Source organism: Rhinatrema bivittatum, chromosome 8 (genome assembly GCF_901001135.1).
Source record: "Rhinatrema bivittatum chromosome 8, aRhiBiv1.1, whole genome shotgun sequence".
Taxonomy (NCBI): Eukaryota; Metazoa; Chordata; class Amphibia; order Gymnophiona; family Rhinatrematidae; genus Rhinatrema; species Rhinatrema bivittatum.
In genome coordinates this window covers 83,157,577-83,181,627 of record NC_042622.1, presented here as the reverse complement: position 1 = coordinate 83,181,627, position 24,051 = coordinate 83,157,577, and the positions used below count along the sequence as shown (strand labels likewise).

The 24,051-nt window shown below is 42.5% G+C and overlaps 1 protein-coding gene across 14 annotated transcripts in view; it reads left to right on the top strand.

Moving 5' to 3' along the window:
- FNBP1 (formin binding protein 1) overlaps nucleotides 1–24,051 on the top strand; it is a 547,949-nt gene that overhangs the window by 391,210 nt on the left and 132,688 nt on the right. For all 14 annotated transcript variants that reach the window (XM_029614281.1, XM_029614291.1, XM_029614288.1 and 11 more), the window contains one exon: nucleotides 5,684–5,812. In XM_029614281.1, the coding sequence (XP_029470141.1) occupies nucleotides 5,684–5,812 (129 nt within the window). The remainder of the gene's footprint in view (nucleotides 1–5,683; nucleotides 5,813–24,051) is intronic.

Sequence of the window (24,051 nt, the reverse complement as noted above, 5' to 3'; positions counted from 1 at the left end):
TGAACGTAAATCCTGTAGTGATCTTTGATGAAATGTACTAATAAAGGCATCAGGTATTCCAGGGGGATACCATGTGGATTTATTGCGCAAAATCGAATTATCCGGACCACTAGGTGAGTGTGCGAAATAATGTTTAACATAAAGTTTCCTTGCAAATCTATGTAAAGCAACCTCTAATTCAAAGAGATCAGCCTTGGGGGTGGGTATAAATGATAGTCCTTTGTTGAGAATTTGCGTTTGACAAGCTGTCAGAGGATGAGTGGATAAATTCAATATCAGGGATTCTGCTGGGACTGTGATCTGGTTGTTCTTGTATGATGTGGATCTTCCAGTCGTGAGCTCCCCCGTGCTCGAGGGGGCCGTTTGTATCCTCTGCCTCTCCCTAAAAAACGATTACCAGTTGTGTTAGTGGTTTGATGACTCTCAGTGGTTTTTTTTGTCAGCTCTTCACCCGATGAGTCATCACTCCCTGATTCAAAAGTGACACGATTGCCTCGTGATTTCTTCTTGGATTCACACATCCATGAATAGACGTAACCCTGTGTATAGTCACGCTCATCCCGTTGTAGTTTTTCCAATTTGTATTGTTTGAGCTCCGTGTGAAACTTATCAATCTCTTCAGTAAATTTCTGTAGTTGTTCAGTGTACTTCTCAATCTCTGTTGAGCTGGCTAGATGTTCCTTAATTGTAGTAATCTCGATTTGTATCTCTTCTTCTTTCTTCTGCGCTGTTTTAATGATTAAAATCATCAAGTCGAGGCTGCACTTGTTTAAAACAGCATTCCAATCATCAATGAAGGAAGGATCTTCATTATAGAGATGAGGTGCTTTCGGCATCCGGAGTCCCCGCGGGATGCGTTGGTGCCTGCAGTATTCTAACAGAGTGTCAGCATGTAGCGATGTGCGAATCAATCGCCGAGATAATTTAGATAGAGTAGATCATTGGTCAGAGTCAGACTGTCCGATCTCATTTGTAAAAATCGAAGGTTTGGCCAAGAGTGACTGTATCTCAGCATCTGAAAAACTCAATGTTTTTAAAGATTTTTCGGTCTCCGCATTGGCCATGCTCGTGTACTGTAACAAACCTAACTCACAAGGAGCAAACAACGATCCTAATTCCGAACCTATCAATCACAAACAAAAGGGATCGACTTTTACTATATCAAAATCTTTCACCATCCGAAATATTTAAGACGTATTCTCAATGAATATTTTCAAAGAATATTTTTGAAATGTTCAGATATAAGTTTTAAGATGGAAACGGGATCGCATCAGCAAGCGATCCCGTTTCCATCTTGAGGAATTTTGAAGCATGAACTGTTCTTTAACACTTTTCATCAAACGGGTCGCAGATGATAGATAAGACCGGACGGCTTGGCTACACCAGGCACGTCATCAAAAGGCTTGCTGATGCGATCCCGTTTCCATCTTAAAACTTATATCTGAACATTTCAAAAATATTCTTTGAAAATATTCATTGAGAATACGTCTTAAATATTTCGGATGGTGAAAGATTTTGATATAGTAAAAGTCGATCCCTTTTGTTTGTGATTGATAGGTTCGGAATTAGGATCGTTGTTTGCTCCTTGTGAGTTAAGTTTTTAAAAATATACATTGCTGAAGGGAGCTGGGCTTTATTTGACGGGCCTGGGACAGTGACTGAATGAATGGGGGTGGAGGGTAACTCCATATTTTATACCGGAATCCGACATGGTCAACTTCATATCTTTGGCTTGTTTCTGTGAAGTATAAAAATGTAAAACAAATTTGTATTGTTTTCTCTCATATCCATACTACTAGTAAGCTGGTAGGCTGTTTAAGCCGCTTAAAACAGATAATATAAGTGTGGCTTGTAATATCAATAGCTAACTCCTCCTGACAATGATTTCTTTGGGACTGGTAGTCTTTTGACTTCTGGATATTTTTCTTCAAAAATTTGTAGAATCCTAAAATAACGTGGCAAGAAGTGTCTTCTTGGTCAAAAAGGTCTAGAAGAAATTGCCTATTCTTCTATAGGAGTTCCCGCACATCTAAAGAACAAGCATAATGACTAATTTATAGATAGGCAAAAAAATGCCTGTGTTCCACATTAACATGGTCTTGTAACTCTCAGAAATCAACTATACAGACCTCATCCCAAAAAGATGGCAAACTGTTCGTAGGCCTAATGAGCCTCAGTTTGAAAAAAAACCCCAATCAGATTCCCGGCGGAAAGTTCATATTTCCTGCAATAGTAGTGAGAAATCTTATAATTCAGTTTTAGTTGGAGGCAGACCCATCACCAAGCTTTCAAAGTGGTTTAATTAACTCACTATCAGGCCGATACAGAAAAACGCACGGGAGAGCCAGCGAGCGCCCGCTCTCTCAGCGCGCGCAAAGGCCACTCTCCTGGGCGCGCGATTCAGGAGGGTGGCCTATGCAAATTAGGGCACGCGGTAAAAAGAAGCGCTAGGGACACTAGCGCGTCCCTAGCGCCTCTTTTTTGACAGGAGCGGCAGCTGTCAGTGAGTTTGACAGCCGACGCTCAATTTTGCTGGTGTCGGTTCTCAAACTCGCTGACAGCCATGGGTTTGGAAAACGGACGCTGGCATAATTCAGTGTCTGTCTTACGGGCTGCGGGCCAATTAAAAATTTTTTTTAATTTTTTTTTTTTTATTTCTGGGGCCTCCGACTTAATATCGCTATGATATTAAGTCGGAGGATGTACAGAAAAGCAGTTTTTTCTGCTTTTCTGTACACTTCCCCAGCGCCGGCAGAAATTAACGTCAGCCTTTGGCAGGCGTTAATTTCTGAAAGTAAAATGTGTGGCTTGGCTGCACATTTTGCTTTCTGGATCGCGTGGGAAAAACTAATAGGGCCATCAACATGCATTTGCATGTTGTGGGTGCTATTAGTTTCGGGGGGTTGGACGCGCGTTTTTGACGACCAAACGCAGGCTAACAGTGTGCTCCACCGGAGCACACTGTACTGTATCGGCCCGTATGTTGCATATGTTCTGGGATCTGGGATGCAGTACTATGTAAAATAAATCCATTATCTAATGGGAATACTAGTTCCTGTTTGAGTCACTGAGGAGTATAAAAAGAAGTAGTCAAAATCCATTCCCCAGTAAACCTAAGCAAGCAGGCAATATACCACCTCAGATTGGCTAATCCTACCCATCTTCCCCCTACTTCCCCAATAAAGTGATGAAAGTTATTCAAGGTTTCCAATGTTTCCAAAAAAAAAAGAATCACAACAGTGATTCAGTGTCTCCTTTATTTTTAGCAATAAGGAAAATTGGCAGTGTTTGAAGGAGGTAAAGCCACTTTGGAAAAATAACCATTTGAAATAAATTTACCCAGCCTATCAGTGAAAGGGGTAAGTCCATTTAGTTTAAAAGCAGTCATTTAGTATCATCATAAAGCCTAGCATAATTAATCTTTGGTAACTGAGTGACATCTTTACAGATAGTAATACTTAAATATTTAATTAATTCCCCTGCCTACTCCATTGGAAAGTACTATCTGAACAAATACACTACTGTGTCATGCATTGGTAAGGCCTCAGATTTATTCAAATTCAAGGTAAGTCATGCTACCATTCCATACTCTTTAAAGTCGCTCAGCAAGTGCTCAAAGGAGGAGACCAGGTCCTTAATGTGGAGCAAGATATCATCTGCAAAAGCCGCCAAATTGAATGTATGAGCTTGTCTTGAACCAATAGATACCACCTTTATATTAGCATTATCTAAAATCTTCTTTAAAAGAGGTTCCAGAGACAATAAAAATAGAGCTGGAAAGGGCATCCTTGTCTTGTTCCTCAGTTTATTTGAAAGGTTTCAGAGAGGGACCCATTCACTATGACTGATGCCAAAGGGCTATGGAATAAGGCTTGAATCACCTGTAAGAAATAGCTAGTTATATCAAATGCTGTCAAAGGTTCCATCATAAAGGACCAAACTTTCTTGTCAAAAGCTTTTTCAGTGCCAAAACTTAGAATCAAAGATGGAGTCTTGTTCTAAATACTAGATTGCATGGAAGCCAGTAGTTTATGCATGTTTAGTACTGAGCTTCTATCTTTCACAAAACCTACCTGTGCCTCACCTATTAAAAGTGGGAGGTATTTTGCCAACCTATCTGCCATAATTATGAGTTTAAAATCAAAATTTAATAGCGAGATCCCAGGTGTTTTGGATCCTTTCCAGGTTTCAGGATTACTGTAACATAAGCCTTGTTAGAGAAGAAAGGCGGAGGTTCCCCATTTATTAAATCCTCTGCCATATTTCCCAAGGGAGGGAGAAGTTGATCCCATAATAACTTATAGAAGTCTACCAGAAAGCCATCTGGGCCCAGGGATTTCATATGTGGTGCCTTTATGCTTGTTTGAAGTTCTAACATTTTAATTGGGTGGTTTAGCTTAGATACCTGATTTTCCATCAATATGAGTAGGCCAACTGAAGCCAGATACTCCTGCACTTTTCAAGGATCCGATGGCTGAGCTAAATAAAGCTGTCCATAGAATTCTGTAAAGCCTTTAGATAAGTCCTGATTGGTATGTACCAACTGATCGGAGGTCGCTTTCATGGTTGCGATAAACCAGGAGCCTCCTCTCCTCCTTGTAATACCTGCCAGAAGTTTCCCTGCTTTGTTACCAAAATGGAAATATTTATGTTTTTAATACAATATACTCTTTTTTGGCTCTTTGATGAAATAGTGTATTAAACACTGCTTGAGTTTCCAAAAATGTAGTTTTATTACTGCTACATGGATTTTGCTCATGCATTTTCTTTGGTTTTCGCATTTCTCATTCTTTTCAAGATTTCCCGGTTAACAGCTCTCTATTGGGATACCACAAAGGAGATAATATACTAGAGATGTGCATTCGTTTTTCCCAAATTAGGCAATTTCAACGAAATTGCCTAATTCAGCATGGTTCGGGGGAACTGAAAAACAAATGGAATTTTTCTGAAATTTCGGAAAAATTTGTTTTTTGGGTTAGTGCACACTATCGGAAGTTAGCACGCAGTAACTCCCATTAGTGCGCACTAACCCAAAAATCGGGGGCCCCCGAAAAACCCCCCGAACTGCAAGAAAACCAAAATTTCCTGCGGGGCCCCTGAAAATGAAGCCTGAAACAATTTGAAAAAAACGATGCACATCTCCATAATATACCGCCTCATGACTGCTTTAGCAGTCTAGGGCCTGATTTTAAAAAGCATTTACATGCTCGAAATTGAGTTTTACATATGTAAGCACTTTACCTATATGTGTGGGCTTTTGAACATTGCTACAATATATACCATTGAATTATCCATAGGATGTTCATGTGTAAGTGCACTTTACAAGTGTAAATGGATTTTTAAAATTGCTATGATAGTATGTTACATTTACACATGTAACTCGGTTTAAAATTACCTCCTAATTTTGAAAATGTTGGTGCTACATTGATTTTCTGTTCTGAGCATCATTTTATATGTTTAAGTCAGTTATACATTTAATTGTGTGTGCTTAGCTGGTTAGCCATACTTTTTATTTTTATGTTATTAATATTACTATCTATTTTAATTTATTGTATTTTATGTTTATTTTGTATGCTGACCTGAGTTCTTTGTAAGACTGGGCAATTAACAAATAATAGAATAAAACTAGAATAATGCCTAATTTTATAGATGCTTTAATAGCATTATTGTTTTGACGACTTAGGCACGACAGCAAGCCCAAGCACGAAATCAGATGGCAGATGAGAGCAAAGGTGATTATTCATCCACTCTTCAGAAGTTCAACATTGAGCAGCATGAACATTATTATACGCACATACCTCACATTTTTCAGGTGAGTACTTTTGATATTGGCCTCCAGCCCCTGACTTCCTGACAAGTGCATTTCCTAAGGTACCAGTCAGGGAAATGTGCTGAGACTCAATGTCAGTCTAATATCATGAGCACCATGATGCTGGATCTCCAGGGAGTTCCAAGTACTGAATTAGCTAGTAATACAGAAAAGTATTTTAAAAATATGAGGCATTCTGTCAAATCTTTAAGCTGTAAGCTACATCTGGACCATGAAAATATATATTCTAATAATGTAGCAAACCCATTTTCAGACACCACCTTCTGAATTTCCTATGCAGTCATTACTGTAACTGTGCAACAGAATGTTTATGCTTTTCCTTCTGCTGTGGTAGTCCTTTCAAGTTGATAGACAGAAGTGCAGTGCTTCATCTTATGAGTGGTGCTTAATGAGTCAAAGGTGCTCTGGCCAAGTTTAGAGAATGAAACACTACAGTTATTTAAAGTTAGACTAGATGATGTGTAGGGGATAAGGTCCACTAGAAAAGAAGCAAGGTTCTTCTCTACTGCTCCATATTTTGTATGTTTGCAAAGAAATGCAACCTGAGAAGAAAACTTGATAGGATGATTTGATTGCTTTAGCAAATTTTTTGTTATGGCACTTAGAAATACATGGCGGGGGCGGGGGGTGGTTAAGAGGAAATAGGTGGCTGTCTCCTATTCATATATATTTCCTGTCCTTGCACATCCTGTAACCATGATAAACTTGTATGTATTCTTCAGAATACTCTGTTTCTTACAAAATAGCACACAGTGGAGATAGCAGTCTTACAGAATCTTTGCCAAGGATGCCTCTGTCAGGAGTGCTTAGAACATGAATTGCAGGGATGAAATTTGATGATTGGTACAGTCAGCTCTTTACGATTTCATGTTTTTTGGTCCCCACAGTTCTGAATATTCAGGGTTGGGGTAGAAGCAGTGTTTTAAATAGTGTCACAAAAAGACATACATATTTTGTTTAGCTGTTGTTCTGTTCAGTGTTAGTTACCAAACAATGGGGCTGATGCAAAAATGTTGCGCTGAAAGCGGGCGCTGTATGTTCAGCACCTGCTTTCCTAACGCCCTAGCACCTCCTTGACAGCGTGCGCCGGAGAGAGGTCCGCTGTCGCAGGCTGTCCAGTTTTCCTAACCTGTGCACATGCAGGAATTAGGAAAATGGACGCTGATAAATTCAGCGTCCATTCTCCCAACCTGACTACCGGCACCAGAAGGAGTATATAAATCAATATTAAAGTGTTGTGCACTTAATATTAATTTATTCACTCCTTCACTTATTGCCGATTGGTCCCTTTACTGTCACATGTCAGTGAAAGGACCAATTACCTTTCAGAAGGCGTTAATTTCTGATTGCTAAAATGTGCGTCCTAGACACACATTTTTTTTTGCATTGGGAGTGAATAGCTAATAGCCTCATTCACATGTATTTACATGTAATGAGCGCTATTAGTTTCACTCCGCGATGGATGTGCGTTATAGAGGTGCTAATCCCCTTATTGCATAAGGGGATTAGTTAGCGCCTATACAACCCGCGTCCAACTGCAGGTTATACAGTGCGCTCGACTGAGCGCACTGTACTGCATCGGCCCCCAATGGTTACAGCAGAAACATAAGAACATAAGACTTGCCATACTGGGTCAGACCAAGGATCCATCAAGCCCAGTATTCTGTTTTGAACAGTGGCCAAGCCAGGTCACAAGTACGGGCAGGATCCCAACGGGTAGATAGATTTCAAGCTGCTTATCCCAAGAATAGGCAGTGGATTTCTGCAACTCAACTTAATATGGGTAATGGACTTTTCCTCCAGGAACTTGTCCAAACCTTTTTTTAAACTAATAGCCCTAATAGTTTTCACAACATCCCCTGGCAACGAATTCCAGAGCTTAATTATGCATTGCATAAAAAAATATTTTCTCTTATTAGTTTTAAATGTATTACCTAGAAAAATGGGACACTGTGATACCAGAGTACAAATTGTATCAAATTGATACAATGGATCAAATTGGTGGAGGGGTGGTACTGTATATAAAAGAGCATTGAGACAAACAGGATAAAACGTATCCAAGAACAAAATGCTAAGTTGAATCTTTATGAATAGAAATGCCAGGTGAAAAAGGGAATAAAATAGCAATGGGGCTATATAACCTCTATCTGGTCAGAATGAACAAACAGACAATGCAATGCTAAAAGAAATTAGGGAAGCTAACAAAATCAGCAGCACAGTAGTAATAGGTGATTTCAATTACCCCAGTATTGACTGGGTGAATGCCACTTCAGGACATTCTAGAGAGGTACAGTTCCTAGATGAAATAAATGACTTATTCATGGAGCAACTGGTACAAGAACTAAAAAGAGAGGAAACTATTTTAGACCAAGTCTTAGTGGAACTCGGGATTTGGTGCAAGAGGTAACAGTGTTGGAGCCATTTGGCAATAGTGATCACAGCAAGATCAAATTTGACTTAACTGGTTGGAGGGCACTAAAGAAATATACTATGACAGCATTTAACTTTCAAAAAGGTGATTATGATAAAGTGAGGAAAATGGTTAGGAAAAAACTGAAAGGAGCAACTGCAAAGGCTAAGAGTTTAGATCAGGCATAGACATTCTTTAAAAATACTATCGTAGATACCCAGTCCAGATGTATTCCATGCTTTAAAAAGGTGAAAGTCTAAACAACTTCCAGCATGGTTAAAAAGTGAGGTGAGAGAGGCTATAATAGCTAAAAGAATATCTTTCAAGAAATGGAAAATGGATCCAAATGAAAAAAACTGGAAACAATATAAGCATTGGCAAGTTAGATGCAAAGCATTGAACATAAGAACACAAGAAATTGCCATACTGGGTCAGACCAAGGGTCCATCAAGCCCAGCATCCTGTTTCAACAGTGGCCAATCCAGGATACAAGTACCTGGCAAGCACACAAACACCAAGTAGATCCCATGCTACCGCTACCAACAATAGCAGTGGCTATTCCCCAAGTTAACCCGATCAATAGCAATCAATGGACCTCGTCTCCAAACCCAGCTACACTAACTGCACTAACCACATCCTCTGGCAACAAATTCCAGAGCTTAATTGTGCGTTGAATGAGAGAGAATTTTCTCCAATTAGTTTTAAATGTGCTACTTGCTAACTTCATGGAATGCTCCTAGTCCTTCTATTATCTGAAAGAGTAAATAACCGATTTACATCTACCCATTCTACACCTCTCATGATTTTAAAGACCTCTATCATATCTCCCCTCAGCCGTCTCTTCTCCAAACTGAACAGCCCTAACCTCTTTAGCCTTTCCTCATAGGGGAGCTGTTCTACCCCCTTTATCATTTTAGTCGCCCTTCCCTGTACCTTGTCCCATGCAACTATATATTTTTTGAGATGCAATGACAAGAATTGTACATAGTACTCAAGGTGTGGTCTCACAATGGAGCGATACAGAGGCATTATGACATTTTCCGTTTTATTAACCATTCCCTTCCTAATAATTCCTAACATTCTGTTTGCTTTTTTGACTGCTGCAGCACACTGAGCTGACGATTTCAATGTATTATCCATTATGATGCCTAGATCTTTTTCTTGGTAGTAACTCCTAATATGGAATCTAACATCTTTTAACTACAGCATGGGTTATTTGTCCCTATATGTAACACCTTGCACTTGTCCACATTAAATTTCATCTGCCATTTGGATGCTCAATCTTCCAGTCTCGCAAGTTCCTCCTGCAATTTATCACAATGCGCTTGTGATTTTCCCATTGATAGCAGGGCTGAATTAGCCATGCTGTCATGGGATCTGTCAATCAGGTCTGGGAGGCAGAGCTTCATTAAGCAGAGATTGGGCTTTTTAGTCTCTGCGGCTGCGCGTGTGTTCCCGAGCAGGAAAGTAACAGATTCTCCTCAGTCTGTTTCTTTCCACTCATGGGATCGCACGCGGAGCTAACTTTCTTCTCAGGATGTCCAAATCCGGATTCAAATGGTGTCACTGCGGCAAGGTAATATCGGTCACGGATGGCCATGACCGGTGTTACTGTTGCCTCGGTTCCAACCACAACGCGGGAAAATGCGAGTTTTGCGCTCACATGTCCCCTCGGGCCCACAAAATGAAGGAACTTCTCAGCCTCTCGGAGCCATCGGAGGCTCATTCCTTGTCAGGACCTGCGAAGAGACCCGCTCCCCTTCACAGGAGAGCAGCATCATGGGATCCTCGTCCCTCCAGGCTTGGAGGGAAAGAGGTAACAAAACAAGCGAGGCTGCTGGATCAGGGATCTGATCCATCTGATCAGGACCGATTGGCCTCGTCGAAAAAAACAGCGCCGCATGACTGTGCGAGATGGGAGCGAGATACGGTGGCGTCTTGGGAACGAACCGTGGAGCCGAAAATCTGGCCAAGTGACACGGCGCCGAAAACTCCAGCGCAGCCGACAGCCTCGAAGGGACCGGCGCCGAGAACATCGGAGCACATTACGGCGCCGAAGATGTCAGTGCACATTACGGCGCCGAGGACGTCGGCACACATTACGGCACCGAGACTTTCACTTACTAAAAAACAAGAAACCCGAAGCGGATCAAGGAGTTCATCACGGGATAGGCAAACACCTACGCCCTTAAAGAGACAAAAAGTGTCACATCCAAGCCGAAGCGGCTTAAAACTAAGGCACCAATCTCCACAATTATCCCATTCCACCTCTCGTGACTCTACGCCACGGCGATCTGAGACTTCTTCGCAGGGATCTAGACCTAAACATAAGAAGAGGTCACCATCAAGGGATAAACCTCTTGTGGAACCAGGGCTTACCCATCGCAACAAACATCATTTGCACCATAAAACATTGCCACATAAGGATACAGGATGGGACATCAGCCCCTCTACCTCCATCTCCTCCAGGAGTAAACATCAAAAAGCACATTCACATAGGTTGCTGATATATCTCACATCTTCTAATGCATCCACCTCTTTGAGCAGTTCTTCTCGGAGAATAAGAGAGAAAGCTCACAAACCAGAGCACATCCCCCCGTCAGTGTCTCCGCCAATACTGGCAGAACAGTCACCGCATCCTTCACCACACCATGCTGGTAAATCTGTCATGCCTCCTAAAACAAAAGAGGCTTTTTGGCAATTATCACATTCTCTAGCGTGTTTCTATGAAACTCTGGAAGCCTCTTTTAAAATGTCAAATCAACCATTGACGGGCTCTAGAGAACCAAGTATCCGTCTCTCAAGGGAACCATCTGTAGAACCTCCATCATCAGTGGTCCCAGACCGGCCACAGTCTCCAGCTACAAAGCAGGACACACAGGTAGATTCTACATCTCCACCAACATCTCCTTCATCCTCGACGGGGTTTCCTTCGGATCCACAGGAGCAACCACAAGAATCATATTCTCCGCCAGATCTCTCATATCCAAGGTTCTTGGAAAAGCTGGGTACCATCTTACATTTAGATGTACAAAAAGAATCTGATCCTAATCAGAGACATTGGGTCTTCTAAAAATTTTTGATGTTCCAGGAGAACCCACTTCATTACCACCACAAGAATTACTGCACAGTGTTCTCCAAAAATCCTGGGAAACACCTCACTCTCTAACGGCGGTCTCACGGAAAACCGACATAAAATTTCGAATGCGGAAAGACCCGCCGTATGCGCTATCACAATTACCTCATGCTTCCATAGTGGTAGAATCGGCGATGCAACAATTCAAAAAATCAAAAACACACTCTACATATCCACCAACCAAAGACAATAGGCATTTGGATGAATTTGGCAGAAAACTGTACCAGAATGCAATGCTGAACACCAAAATTATGCATCACTAGTTTTATGTGGTACAGTATTTATATGAATGTATCCAAGCCATGAAGGGTATGCTCTCCTCCACGGCAGATCAACCTCCACAGACGCTCCATGATATGGAGGAGTGCTCCCGACACCTCCTCCGTTCAGTATATGAAGGACTGGAAACATCATCTAGAGCGTCGGCAACGGCCATAGCAGCCCATAGGATGGCATGGTTGCGTTCGAGCACCACAAGGGAGGATTTGCATGAGAAATTGGCAAATCTACCATGTAAGGGAGATAACCTATTTGGTGACCGGTTTCAGGAGACGGTGGGAAATCTAAAGGATGAAGCGATAGCAGTGCAATCATTGCAATCACAACCCACCTACTCTAACACACGGCGCTACTTCCCATATAATCGCCGATCCTCGTACAATCGCAGACCTTATAGGTCTTATCATTCTTTCCGTCAACAAACATACCCATCATACCAACAACCACAACAGCAACAGCAACATACCCCTCTTCAACGCAGGGGTAAACCTCGAAATCAGAGACAACCAAATCAGCAACCGGCAACTACAGTAAAAACAACTCCATCTTTTTAAACATACAGCCACCACCACAACATTTAACACCACCGGGAAAAATCCATTCTTGCCTAGCAGTGTGGGAGCAGATTACTTCAGATCAATGGGTTCTGAAGATAGTACGTCAAAGTTATCAACTTCAATTTACAACAAAACCAACATTACCCTACCTTCCCACACTAAAAATTCAGAAATCTCAGTCACAGCTAGTGGAGGAGATTGCACTCCTACACAGCCAGCAGGCCATCTGGCTAATTTCCCCGAAACACCACAACTCGGGGTTTTACTCCATCTCCTCCATCTCCTCACCTCGAGGAACTTGTTTTGTTTACCCTGTCTTTTCTTAGCTGCCTTTCGTTACCCCCTCTCCCAGTTTTGACTTCCCTGTTAAAATGTAATTTTCCAAACTTAACCTGTTTACTGTAAACCGACATGATGTCTACAACGAATGCCGGTATATAAAAATGTTTAAATAAATAAATAAATAAAATATTTCCTGATACCCAAGAAATCAGGTGGCCTCCGTCCCATCCTGGATCTTCGAGAACTCAACAAATTTCTGACCAAAGAGAAATTCAAAATGGTATCCTTGAAGTCAATTCTACCTCTAATTCAACCCAACGACTAGATGTGCTCCATCGATCTGAAGGATGCATACACTCACATTCCAATCCTTCCATCCTCTTGGCGTTACCTATGTTTTTGGTTCAAGCATCAACACTACCAATACAAGGTACTTCCTTTTGGACTATCGGCTGCACCCAGGGTGTTCACCAAATGCATGGTAGTGGTGGTAGCTTATCTCAGATAACAGGGTATGACAATCTTCCCATATCTGGACGACTGGCTAAGAATAGCCTCGACTCCTGATATCTTGCTCACTCATCTCCGAAAAATAATACAGTGTCTACAAAGCTTAGGACTAGTGATCAATTTTCAAAAATCACATCTACAACCAACACAGAAACTGCAGTTTATAGGAGCATGCCTGGATACCACTCGGAGCAGAGCATACCTCCCATCAGAATGAATAACACAGCTACATCAGCTTCTTTATCTCTTGAACAACACTCAAAGACCATCAGTGAGACAAGTTCTAATAATCTTGGGTCACATGGCGGCAGCCAATTTTACAGTTCCCAATACGAGACTACACATGCGACGTCTGCAGTGGGGACTAAAACGACAATGGAAACAACACACACAACCGTTAACACAGAAAGTATCGCTAACAGCCGAGATGAAAAAAGACATAACATGGTGACTCTTAAATTCCACCCTTTCCAAGGGAGCACTGTTCAGTCCTCCCCATCACAACACAGTCCTAACTACAGTCGCATCTCGCAAGGGCTGGGGAGCGCATCTCGAGATTTACGAAACGCAAGGCTTATGGACAATTGCAGAGCAGACCCTGAAGATAAATTTGCTGGAACTCAGAGTGATTCAAAAGGCTTTACAAGTTTTTCAAGACTACCTCAAAGGTCGCAGAGTCATGATGTACATGGACAATCAAGTACCAATGTTTTACATCAACAAACAAGGAGGATCCGGTTCATGGTCCCTCTGCAAAGAGACCTTGATCATATTCGAACATGTGCATCAACATTACATACATCTGCAAGCGACCTACCTTCCGGGACTGGCAAACACAAGAGCGGACAAGTTAAGCCGAATTTTTCATCCCCACAAATGGGCACTCAATGCAGAGATAGCCCAAAACATCTTCATGCAATGGGGAACACCTTCGATAGATGTCTTCGCAACGGAGATCAACGCTCAAATTCCAAACTTTTGCTTGATACGTCCCAGTCCACTCAGGATAGCTCAGGACGTCTTCCTCATCTCTTGGACGATAGGCTTCCTATATGCCTTTCCTCCCATTCCGCTTATAACAAGGACAATTCAAAAGTGCATAGCAGACAAAGCTTAAATGATACTCATAGCTCCAGTCTGGCCCAGACAACCATGGTACAGTTTCCTTCTCCAACTATCTCTCGAAGAACCAATACGTCTGCCGAACCGTCCAGATCTATCTGCTACTACAGGATCAAGGGATGCTTCTACACCCGTTACACGCATCTCTCCATTTGACAGCATGGAGGTTGAACGGCTCCTTTTAACAGAACAAGGAGTTTCCGCTTCCACACTATTCATTTTGTTAGAATCCAGGAAACTCTCAACAAGAAGAAATTACAACTATAAATGGAAATGATACTCTACTTGGTGCACATCCAACGGTGTATCACCAATAGACTGTCCACCGGAAAAACTCATGGATTATCTTCATACACTGTACACAACTGGGCTAGCCACATCTTCCATTAGGGTTCATCTCAGTGCCATAGGGGCATATCATAGACTGATCAATAATATCCCTATATCTAATCACCCTTTATTATCTCGTTTCATCAAGGGACTAACTCATCTTCGTCCTTCGATGTCAAAACCTCCAGTTCCATGGAATATCAACATAGTTCTGGAACAACTCATGCTTTCCCCTTTCGAACCCATGGACTCAGCACATATAAAGTACCTTACTTGGAAGGTAGTGTTTCTAGTAGCAGTAACATCAGCTAGACGAGTCAGTGAATTACAAGCCTTAGTCCATTATTCTCCATACTTGTAGTTTTATCACGAAAAAGTAGTTCTCAGAACTCACCCATCTTTCTTACCAAAGGTGGTTTCACAATTCCATCTCAATCAAAATATAGAACTACCAATCTTTTTCCCTAAACCTCACTCCAATGATAGGGAAAAGTTACTCCATACGCTAGACTGTAAAAGAGCACTAGCTTACTACAAAAAAAGAACAAAATCGGACTCACGGACTTCTCAACTCTTTGTATCTTTCGATCTGAAAGCACCTGGACTTCCAGTAACCAAACGTACCATCTCTAGCTGGATAGTACAATGCATACAATTTTGCTACGACAAGCAGAAATTACATCTATCTTCTATTCCCAAAGCTCATCAACAGGTCAATCCAGTAACGAGTGGTAGGAAGAGCTGCGTTAGTGCCTGGCGCACCCACAGTTGCCGCACGCACAGTCCAGCTCACCTACCGCTCGATCCTGTATGTAAATAGCTTGTAAATGCAAGCTGCGTCTAAGAAGCATCCATGAAGCGTAAGGCCTGCGCAACCCATTTTACTGTATAGAGCGCTGTACAGCGCCTATACAGTAACCTGGGTGCGCGGGCCAAACGCTTCACGGACACGCTGGTATCTGTCATTTCAAATGACATTTGAAATGACATTTGAAATGACAGGTACCAGGAAGTGGACAGTTCTCCGACGCTCGGGATTGTCAGCCCTCTCTCCCCTCCTCACGAAGCAAGCAACGAAAGAGGAAAAAAGCGAAAAAGCGAAAAAAAAAAAAAGTAGCAAGAGAGAGGGGAGGGAGGACGGGCAATCCTACGCTCGGGATTGCCAGTCCCCTCTCCCCTCCTCCAGAAGCAAGGTGCGAAAAGCAGCCTTGCTCCGGGAGGAGGGGAGAGAGGACTGACAGTGTAAAGCGACGAAGCGACTTACTTTTTTTGCAGCCCCCCTCCGGAGATGGACATCGGCGACGAGGGACCGCAGCTCCCCTCTCCTGCCTCCAGCTGCCCGCGAAGATAGACGCATCGCACCGGCGAAAGTGGCCCCTGTGCGTGCAATTGGCCGCTCAAGACGTGACATCACATGCCGTGACGCCTCCCGGAGCAAGGCGCGAAAAGCAGCCTTGCTCCGGGAGGAGGGGAGAGAGGACGGGCAATCCCGAGCGTAGGCTTACCGTCCTCTCTCCCCTCTCTCTCTTGCAACTTTTTTTTTTGCTTTTTCGATTTTTTTCGCTTTTGTTGCTTCGGGAGGAGGGGAGAGGACTGGGGCTGCCCCAGAGACCAGCACCCATGGACACGGCCAGGGCAGATGAGCGGGGGCTGGGGGAAATTTTGCCGCCTACCCTTACCCCTGCCTCTAACGCAGGGGTAAGGGTAGGCGGTAAGTTAGCAGGTTAAATGCGCGGCAAAATGGCAGGGTAAAAAAGCGATAGTCGGGGAGCGCGTTACTGGATGGTAGGGAATAGCTAATTCGATCGTTTACATGTAATATACATGCCGCGTGCGGAAGGGGTTACCCGGGGATTTAAGGACGCGGTAAGAGTAGGTTAAAGGGGATTGTGGATCGCAGGAAGGGCTAACGTGGCCAGAAAGTGAGTAGAAAGCGGGTTAGGAGTGGGGTAAACGCGGCCGCACTTTACTGGATTGACCTGCAAGTCAGAGCAATGGCTACGTCATGGGCACACCTTCGAAATGTACAACCCATAGACATTTGCAAGGCAGCTACATGGTCATCACTCCATACCTTCACATCACACTACTGTCTTGATCAACAAGCAACCGAGGATGTGAAGATAGGACAAGCAATCCTGCATTCTCTATCCTTTGATCCACGGTGACTGCCACACTACTGCAGATCACGTTTAATCATATATATCACAAATAGTGTGATCGGGAGCTTGGGACTCCCATGACAACATGGCTAATTCAGCCCTGCTATCAACGGGAAAAAGCAAGTTTGCTTACTGTAAACGGTGTTTCCGTAGATAGCAGGATGAATTAGCCATGCTGACCCTCCCTCCTCCCTGGCAGTCACCGTCTCTCCAACTCAACTACTGCTTTATCACAGACTGAGGAGAATCTGTTACTTTCCTGCGCGGGAACACACGCGCAGCTGCAGAGACTAAAAAGCCAAACCTCTGCTTAATGAAGCTCCGCCTCCCGGACCTGATTGACAGATCCCATGACAGCATGGCTAATTCATCCTGCTATCTACGGAAACACCGTTTACGGTAAGCAAACTTGCTTTTAACTACTCTGAATAATTTTGTATTATCTGCAGATTTGATTACCTCACTCATCATATTCTTTTCAAGATGATTTATAAATATATTGAAAAGCACCATCCAAGTACAGATCCCTCTGGCATTTCTCTGTTTACCCTTTTCCACCGAGAAAATTGACCATTTAATCCTACTTTCTGTTTCCTGTCTTTTAACCAGTTTGTAATCCACGAAAGGACATTGCTTCCTATCCCATGACTTTTTAGTTTTCTTTGAAGTCTCTTATGAGGGACTAATGCCTTCTGAAAATCCAAATACACTACATCTACCGGTTTACCTTTGTCCACATGTTTATTAACCCCTTCAAAAAAATGAAGCAGATTTGTGAGGCAAGACTTCCCTTGGGTAAATCCATGCTGACTGTGTTCCATTATTTAATTTATTTATTTATTTGAGGTTTTTATTCGAAGATCATCACATCGGTTTACATGTAACAGGAGGAAAAATACATTTTAAAAGTATTGAACATTATAAACATGTTGACAAAAAAAAAAGGACAGGGAGATAAAATAAATTAAACATATTGAACATTTTTAACATTTTGAAAATATAAGGAGGACAGGAAGATAAAATAAGTAATTCTTATTTTATCCATTAAACTACGTCTTTCTATATGCTCTGCGATTTTGATCCCCAGAACAGTTTCCACTATCTTTCCCGACACTGATAAGGAAGGCAAAGAAAATTTGAAAAGAAGCTTGCTGTGGAGGAAAAAAACTCATAATAAAACCTTTTTCAGGTACAGTACATTCGAGGTAAAAATCATGTGAAGGAGTCAGTTGGACCATTAGGTGATCAATTGGTAAAAGGGTCACTTAGGAATGAAAAAATCATAGCAGAGAGTCAGAGAGTCAGAGAGGGAAAATATTTTTAAACAGGTGCGCGGGTGCACATGTGCACGCGTTTGCCATCTCACGTCCAGAGATGTGTCCATTTTATTACATACGCACATATATGCGTACATATAAAATAGCCTGGATGCGTGTACATGCATCTGCAATTTTAAATGGATGCACGCATATGCTGCGTCTACCACGAAAGTAGGGAAGTAGGGGAATTTTTTAAAGGATGTGTGCTGACGACATAGGTAGTTTTCCCAGTTCATTCCCAGTTTGCCCAGTTAAGAGATAGGTCTTTCCAACCCCCCAGTTTAATAGTCTCCCTTTTCCCCTGTTAGCCCTGACCCTTAAAACCTCGCTGACTAGCCTAGATTTTTTAATTTTATTACTTACACGCCATCTATGGCAGTAGTCAACATTCTCTTGAACCTTGAAAAAAAGCAGCCCTGCTTGCTCATTCTCCTCGACTTATCGGCCGCATTTGACACAGTGAACCATGGGTGTCTTATTGATAGGTTAACGGAAATCGGCATCAAAAACACAGCCCTGAATTGGTTTAAATCCTTCCTCCAGAATAGATATTACAGAGTCCAAATCAACAGCAAAGAATTTCCTCCATTCATTTCCACCCTAGGAGTCCCTCAAGGGTCTTCACTATCCCCAACACTATTTAACATCTATCTTCTCCCGCTTTGTCAACTCCTCTCCAAGCTTAAGCTAACCCACTACATTTACGCAGATGATGTTCAAATCCTCATACCGATTACCGACTCTCTGCATGAATCCATTCTTCATTGGAATTCCTGTCTTCTTTCCATCAACAACATCCTTTCAAATCTCAACTTGATTCTCAGCACAGACAAAACAGAGTACCTACTGATCACACAGGACGGCAACCTTCCGCTAAACATTTCACATTCTACGACGCTTCCAACCTTTTCTCCTAGGGTCAGAAACCTAGGTGTTGTCATGGATAACCAACTGAATTACACAGGTTTCATCAACAACATGGTAAAAGAGTGCTACTATAAACTACAAGTTTTAAAAAGACTAAGACCCCTCCTCTACTTCTATGATTTCAGATCAGTTTTACAATCAATCATCTTCTCAAAAATCGATTATTGTAATTCACTTCTTCACGGCCTTCCAGACAACTCCCTAAAGCCTCTACAGTTGTTACAAAATGCAACAGCTAGGATTCTTACAAAGTCCAACAAAAGAGACCATATAACACCAATTCTAAAGAATCTCCACTGGCTCCCAGTCAAATTTAGAATACTCTATAAATTTTTATCAATCATTCATAAAGCCATTCACAACATTACCCCGCTGGACCTCAAAATGCCTCTTCAACTTCACACCTCTTCCCGCCCGCTTAGACTAGCGCAAAGAGGTACCCTACAGGCTCCATCTATTAAAACCTCTTTAAGAAAAAGAGCTCTTTCCACGGCTGGCCCCAAACAGTGGAATTCGCTCCCACTGGACCTTAGGCTGGAACAATGTCCAAACACGTTTAAAAAAAGACTAAAGACATTTCTGTTCTGCCAAGCTTTCCCATAACATCACGGACCATCCACAGCTTCTCGGACTGCCCTCACCCAGGGCCTTCCCCTAAGTATTTTTCCCATTTATTAATAAATCGATAATTTCACCTTTCCCTCCTCCCCCTCAGCCATCCCTCCCCTACCTGCAGGCTTGATACCCCACAAGTCCAGCTACTATTACTCTTTATTGCTCTGGCTCTTCCAAGTTATGTTCATCCAAGTTGTTCAATTCCCTGTTCAATGTAAGACAATTGTTGTCATTGTTCGCTTGCTTGTTGAATGTAAACCGAACTGATAAGTTCGGTTTACATTCAACTGTTACTTGAACTTCGGTATATAAAAGCAACTGTTACTTGAACTTCGGTATATAAAAGCTACAAATAAATAAATAAGTAAATAAATAAATAAATAGTAAAGTTATGCAGCGGGGGACTCCGGTGTGTACCTGTGCACATAAGTGTTTAGGTACACATCTCTTGGTCTTCCCCTAAAACGCCTAGAACTTTTGACTAGTGCGCATAGTGGGAGATACTCGCATACATGGGCAGCTTATAAAATCCGCTCGGTCCGCACCTGCCCAACTTGTGCACGTATCTTCTGGCATTGGTACAAGTAGGGCTTTTAAAATTTGCCTTTAAATGAATTCTTTGCTTTAGTATTCACTGAGGACGATGTAAGATATACCCATGCCAGAAATTATATTCAGTGGTGATGAATCAGAGGAAATGAAACAAATCTCAGTGAACCTGGAAGATGTACTAGGGCATATTGACAAACAGCAATTCACCTGGACCAGGTGGTATACATCCCAGAGTGCTGAAAGAACTGAGAAATAAAATTGCGGACCTGCTATTGGAAATTTATAAACTAGCATTACCATCATATATGGTACCAGAAGTCTGGAGGGTTTCCAATTTTTAAAAAGGGCTCAAGGAAAGAGCCAGTAAACTACAGACCAGTGAGTCTGATGTCTGTACCAGGCAAAATAGTAGAAACTATCATAAAAAAAAAATTTGCTGAACATATAGATAGGCATAGTTTAATGGGACAAAGCCAACATGGATTTAGCCAAGGGAAGTCTTGCCTCCCAATCTGCTACATTTTTTGAGGGCGTAAATAAACGTGAATAAAGGTGAGCCATTTGATATAGTGTATCTGGATTTCCAGAAAGCATTTGACAAAGCCCCTCATGGGATGGGGGCAGTGCCCTATTATGGATTGCCAACTGGTTAAAAGATAGAAAACAGAAAGTAGGGTTAAATGGTAAATTTTCACAATGCAGAAAGGTGAATAGTGGAATGCTCTGGGGATCTGTTCTGGGACCACTGTTTTTAATATATTTATAAATGACCTGGAAATGGGAACAAGAAGAAAGGTGATCAAATTTGCCGATGACTCAAAATTATTCAAGGTTGTTAAATCACAAGAGGATTGTGAGAAATTGCAAGAGGACCTTGCAAAACTAGGAGACTGGGCATGCGAATGGCAAGTGAAATTTATGTTCAATCATTTTTATTAGGATTTTCAGGAGCAAAAAAAATTTAAAATATGCAGAAGGTGTAATATATCACACGTTAATACAGGAATAGCAATGTCCGAAGCTTTACTGAAGCCCCAAACCCCCCCAACCTCCCCCAACCCCAACAACACCACCCACCCCCACTCCCCTTGCTGAGAAGGCCAACATCATTAAAAAAAAACAACAAACAATAAAGGGCAGGTTCTGAAAATCAAAGTAATTTAGAACTTGGCTGCACACCCTGTGCGGCAGTGACATTATAAATGACATCCACACAGATAAAGTCTTCTTCTTGGACAGTGGAGAAGAATGTCTACTTGAACGGAATTCCATGCTCAGTAGAGTGAGGACAGTATTGTTCCAATGGGTTATAGTGTTGTGCTCATCGGTCGCAGACGGCTGCGACCTCTATTGCTCACCTCTCTTTTCCCTGCAACAGCAATTCTCAGAGTCATGGCGGCCTCAGCCTGCAAACGCCGCCTTCCCCAGCATCCCCGGGACGGCGTGGGCGATCCCGTCTGCCATCTTGAATCAGGGTTTACCTAGGGCACACGCGCGCGCGCCAGTCCCTCTCTTATTTACGTCATGGCGGGAACCTCGAGGGCGCCCCTCCGCTTGACGTCACCCACCAGAAGTATTTAATCCATCCAGCCTATGCTTCCTACGAGTTAGCAAGGACTTCCTTCCTGATTATTCCACTCCTTTTGGAAATGCTTCCCTTCCCTATGCTGAACTGCTTCCTGAACTCCTGGACTTAGAACGCCTTAGGTACCCACTCCTTTGGGGCCTTGTCACGTTCTGGCTATCCGCTCTTTGGTGTGCCTTCCTGCCTGGAGAATCCATCTACCCTTGTCTGGGATCCTGCCTAGTTTAGCCTTGGGAGTGCAATTCTCATTTCTATCATCTTGCTGATGGAACCGCTGGTGTACCCCGTCCCATGGGCCACTACCGTGCTCATCTCAGCTACCTTCTTCTACACTTCGGAGTGAGTACCATCATCTACCTTGCTCTGCTGACCTCCTACCCCTCACTGAACTACTACTCACTGATTCTCAGCGTACCCCGCTCCACGGGCCACTACCGGATCTATGCTGAGAGGTGTGTCACCTGGAGAGGAGTTTCCTGCATACCCCGCTCCACGGGCCACTACCAGGGATATTATCATTGAGCAACCTTACTACTCTGGACTGTGTCTTCATTCCACTCTTTGGGTACTACACATGTTATAGTCTAATAAAGTCTCTTACATCTGTGTCCGTCTCAGCTGAGGCCACGCCTATTGTAGTGAGTCCCCACAGGTCCTGGAGATCCTTGATCTGAAGAGTGTGAAGATAATGTCACACTTAGTAGTAATAGCATAAATCTGTGGAAGGCAAATTATACTTGGTGCATTCACCAGAGAAAGACAATATAGACCCAGTAGTATTAAACAGTTGAAGCAGATATGTCAGCCCCTTCAATTCCCACTTTTGAAAATAACCTTCCCAATCCCAGAGGAAAATCCCTTTTATCCTGAATAACTAGAAAAGGGGATAGACAGGAGGACAAGGTGCCTGTGCATCGCTTGCAATACCTTATAGAGTTTGGTGACCGAGCCGATCCCACAAACATTCCAGATGCAGTAGCGACCTCATCTTGAGTTTTGTGTACAGTTCTGGTCACCATATCTCAAAACAGATGTAGCAGAATTAGAAAAGGTACAGAGAAGGGTAACCAAAATGATAAAGGGGATAGAATGATTCCCCTATGAGGAAAGGCTAAAGAGGTTAGGACTCTTCAGCTTGCAGAAGAGACAGCTGAGAAGTTTATAAAATAATGAGTGGAATTGAACAAGTAAATGTTAACTGGTTGTTTACTCTTTCAAAGAGTTCAAAGACTAGGAGGACACACAATGAAATTACTAGGTAATATATATATAACTAATAAGAGAAAATATTTTTTTTATTGATGCATAATACGCTCTGGAACTCGTTGTCAGAGGATGTGGTTAAAACTGTTAGTGTAGCTGCATTTAAAAACAGTTTGGACAGCTTCCTGGAGGAAAAGTCCATTAACCATTATTAAGGTAGAGTTGCAGAAGTCCACTGCTTATTCTTGGGATAAGCAGCTTGGAATCTATCTTCCCCTTGGCATCCTGCCAGGTACTTGTGACCTGGATTTTTCCACTGTTGGAAACATGCTACAGGGCTTCATGGACCCTTGGCCTGACTCAGTATGGCAAGTCTTATGTTCTTCTGTAATCACCAGAACTATATTTCCTTCCTCTTCATTTTTATTTAAAGCAACAATGTGCATTAGATCTAATGAGGCTGATATTAAAAAAAAAAAAGCTGAGCTCCTAAATTTAGGTACCTATTTTCAGCCAAACTTAGGCCTGGATTTATCAAAAGCACTAAATATCGCATGCGATAGGAAAAGGGGCATGTTTTATGGTAATAGGCAGTTTATCACAATTTGCACTAATACCTATGCAAAGCGCTATCTTAGCGCAAATTGCAATAATGTATTTCCTACACACAGCCACTGAGGGGACCATGTTTAAGCTCCTGGAGAGCCAGCCTAGGAGAGGGAGAGAGAGAGAGATAGAGAAAGAGAGAGAGAGAGAGAGAAACTGAATCTGAAACTAGCCATATTGCCCTAACACTAGATTGGTATTGATATCTCTATGGGAGGCCCACCTAGTCACTCGAGATGAGGTTTAGGTATTAGTTTAGGGGTTAGGGGCCATTTTGACATTCAAAGTGAGATGTACGAACAGAACAGTGCTCTCTTGTGAAGATTTGATGACCGGAGTGAGGAAACTCACCCAGAGATGAGATTTGTGCAATGTTCTCTCAACCTAGCTTGATGTTACCCAGGTAGAGAGTCCGTCAAGCTAGGTTGAGAGAATATTGCACAAATCTCATCTTTGGGTGAGTTTTCTCACTCCGAAGGTCATCAAATCTTCACAAGAGAGCACTGTTCTGTTCGTACGTCTACACCAATACCTAAACCTCACCTCGAGTTATTAGGTGGGCCTCCCATACAGATATAAATACCAATCTAGTGTGAGGGCATTAGGGGTGTGCATTCGTTTCCTAC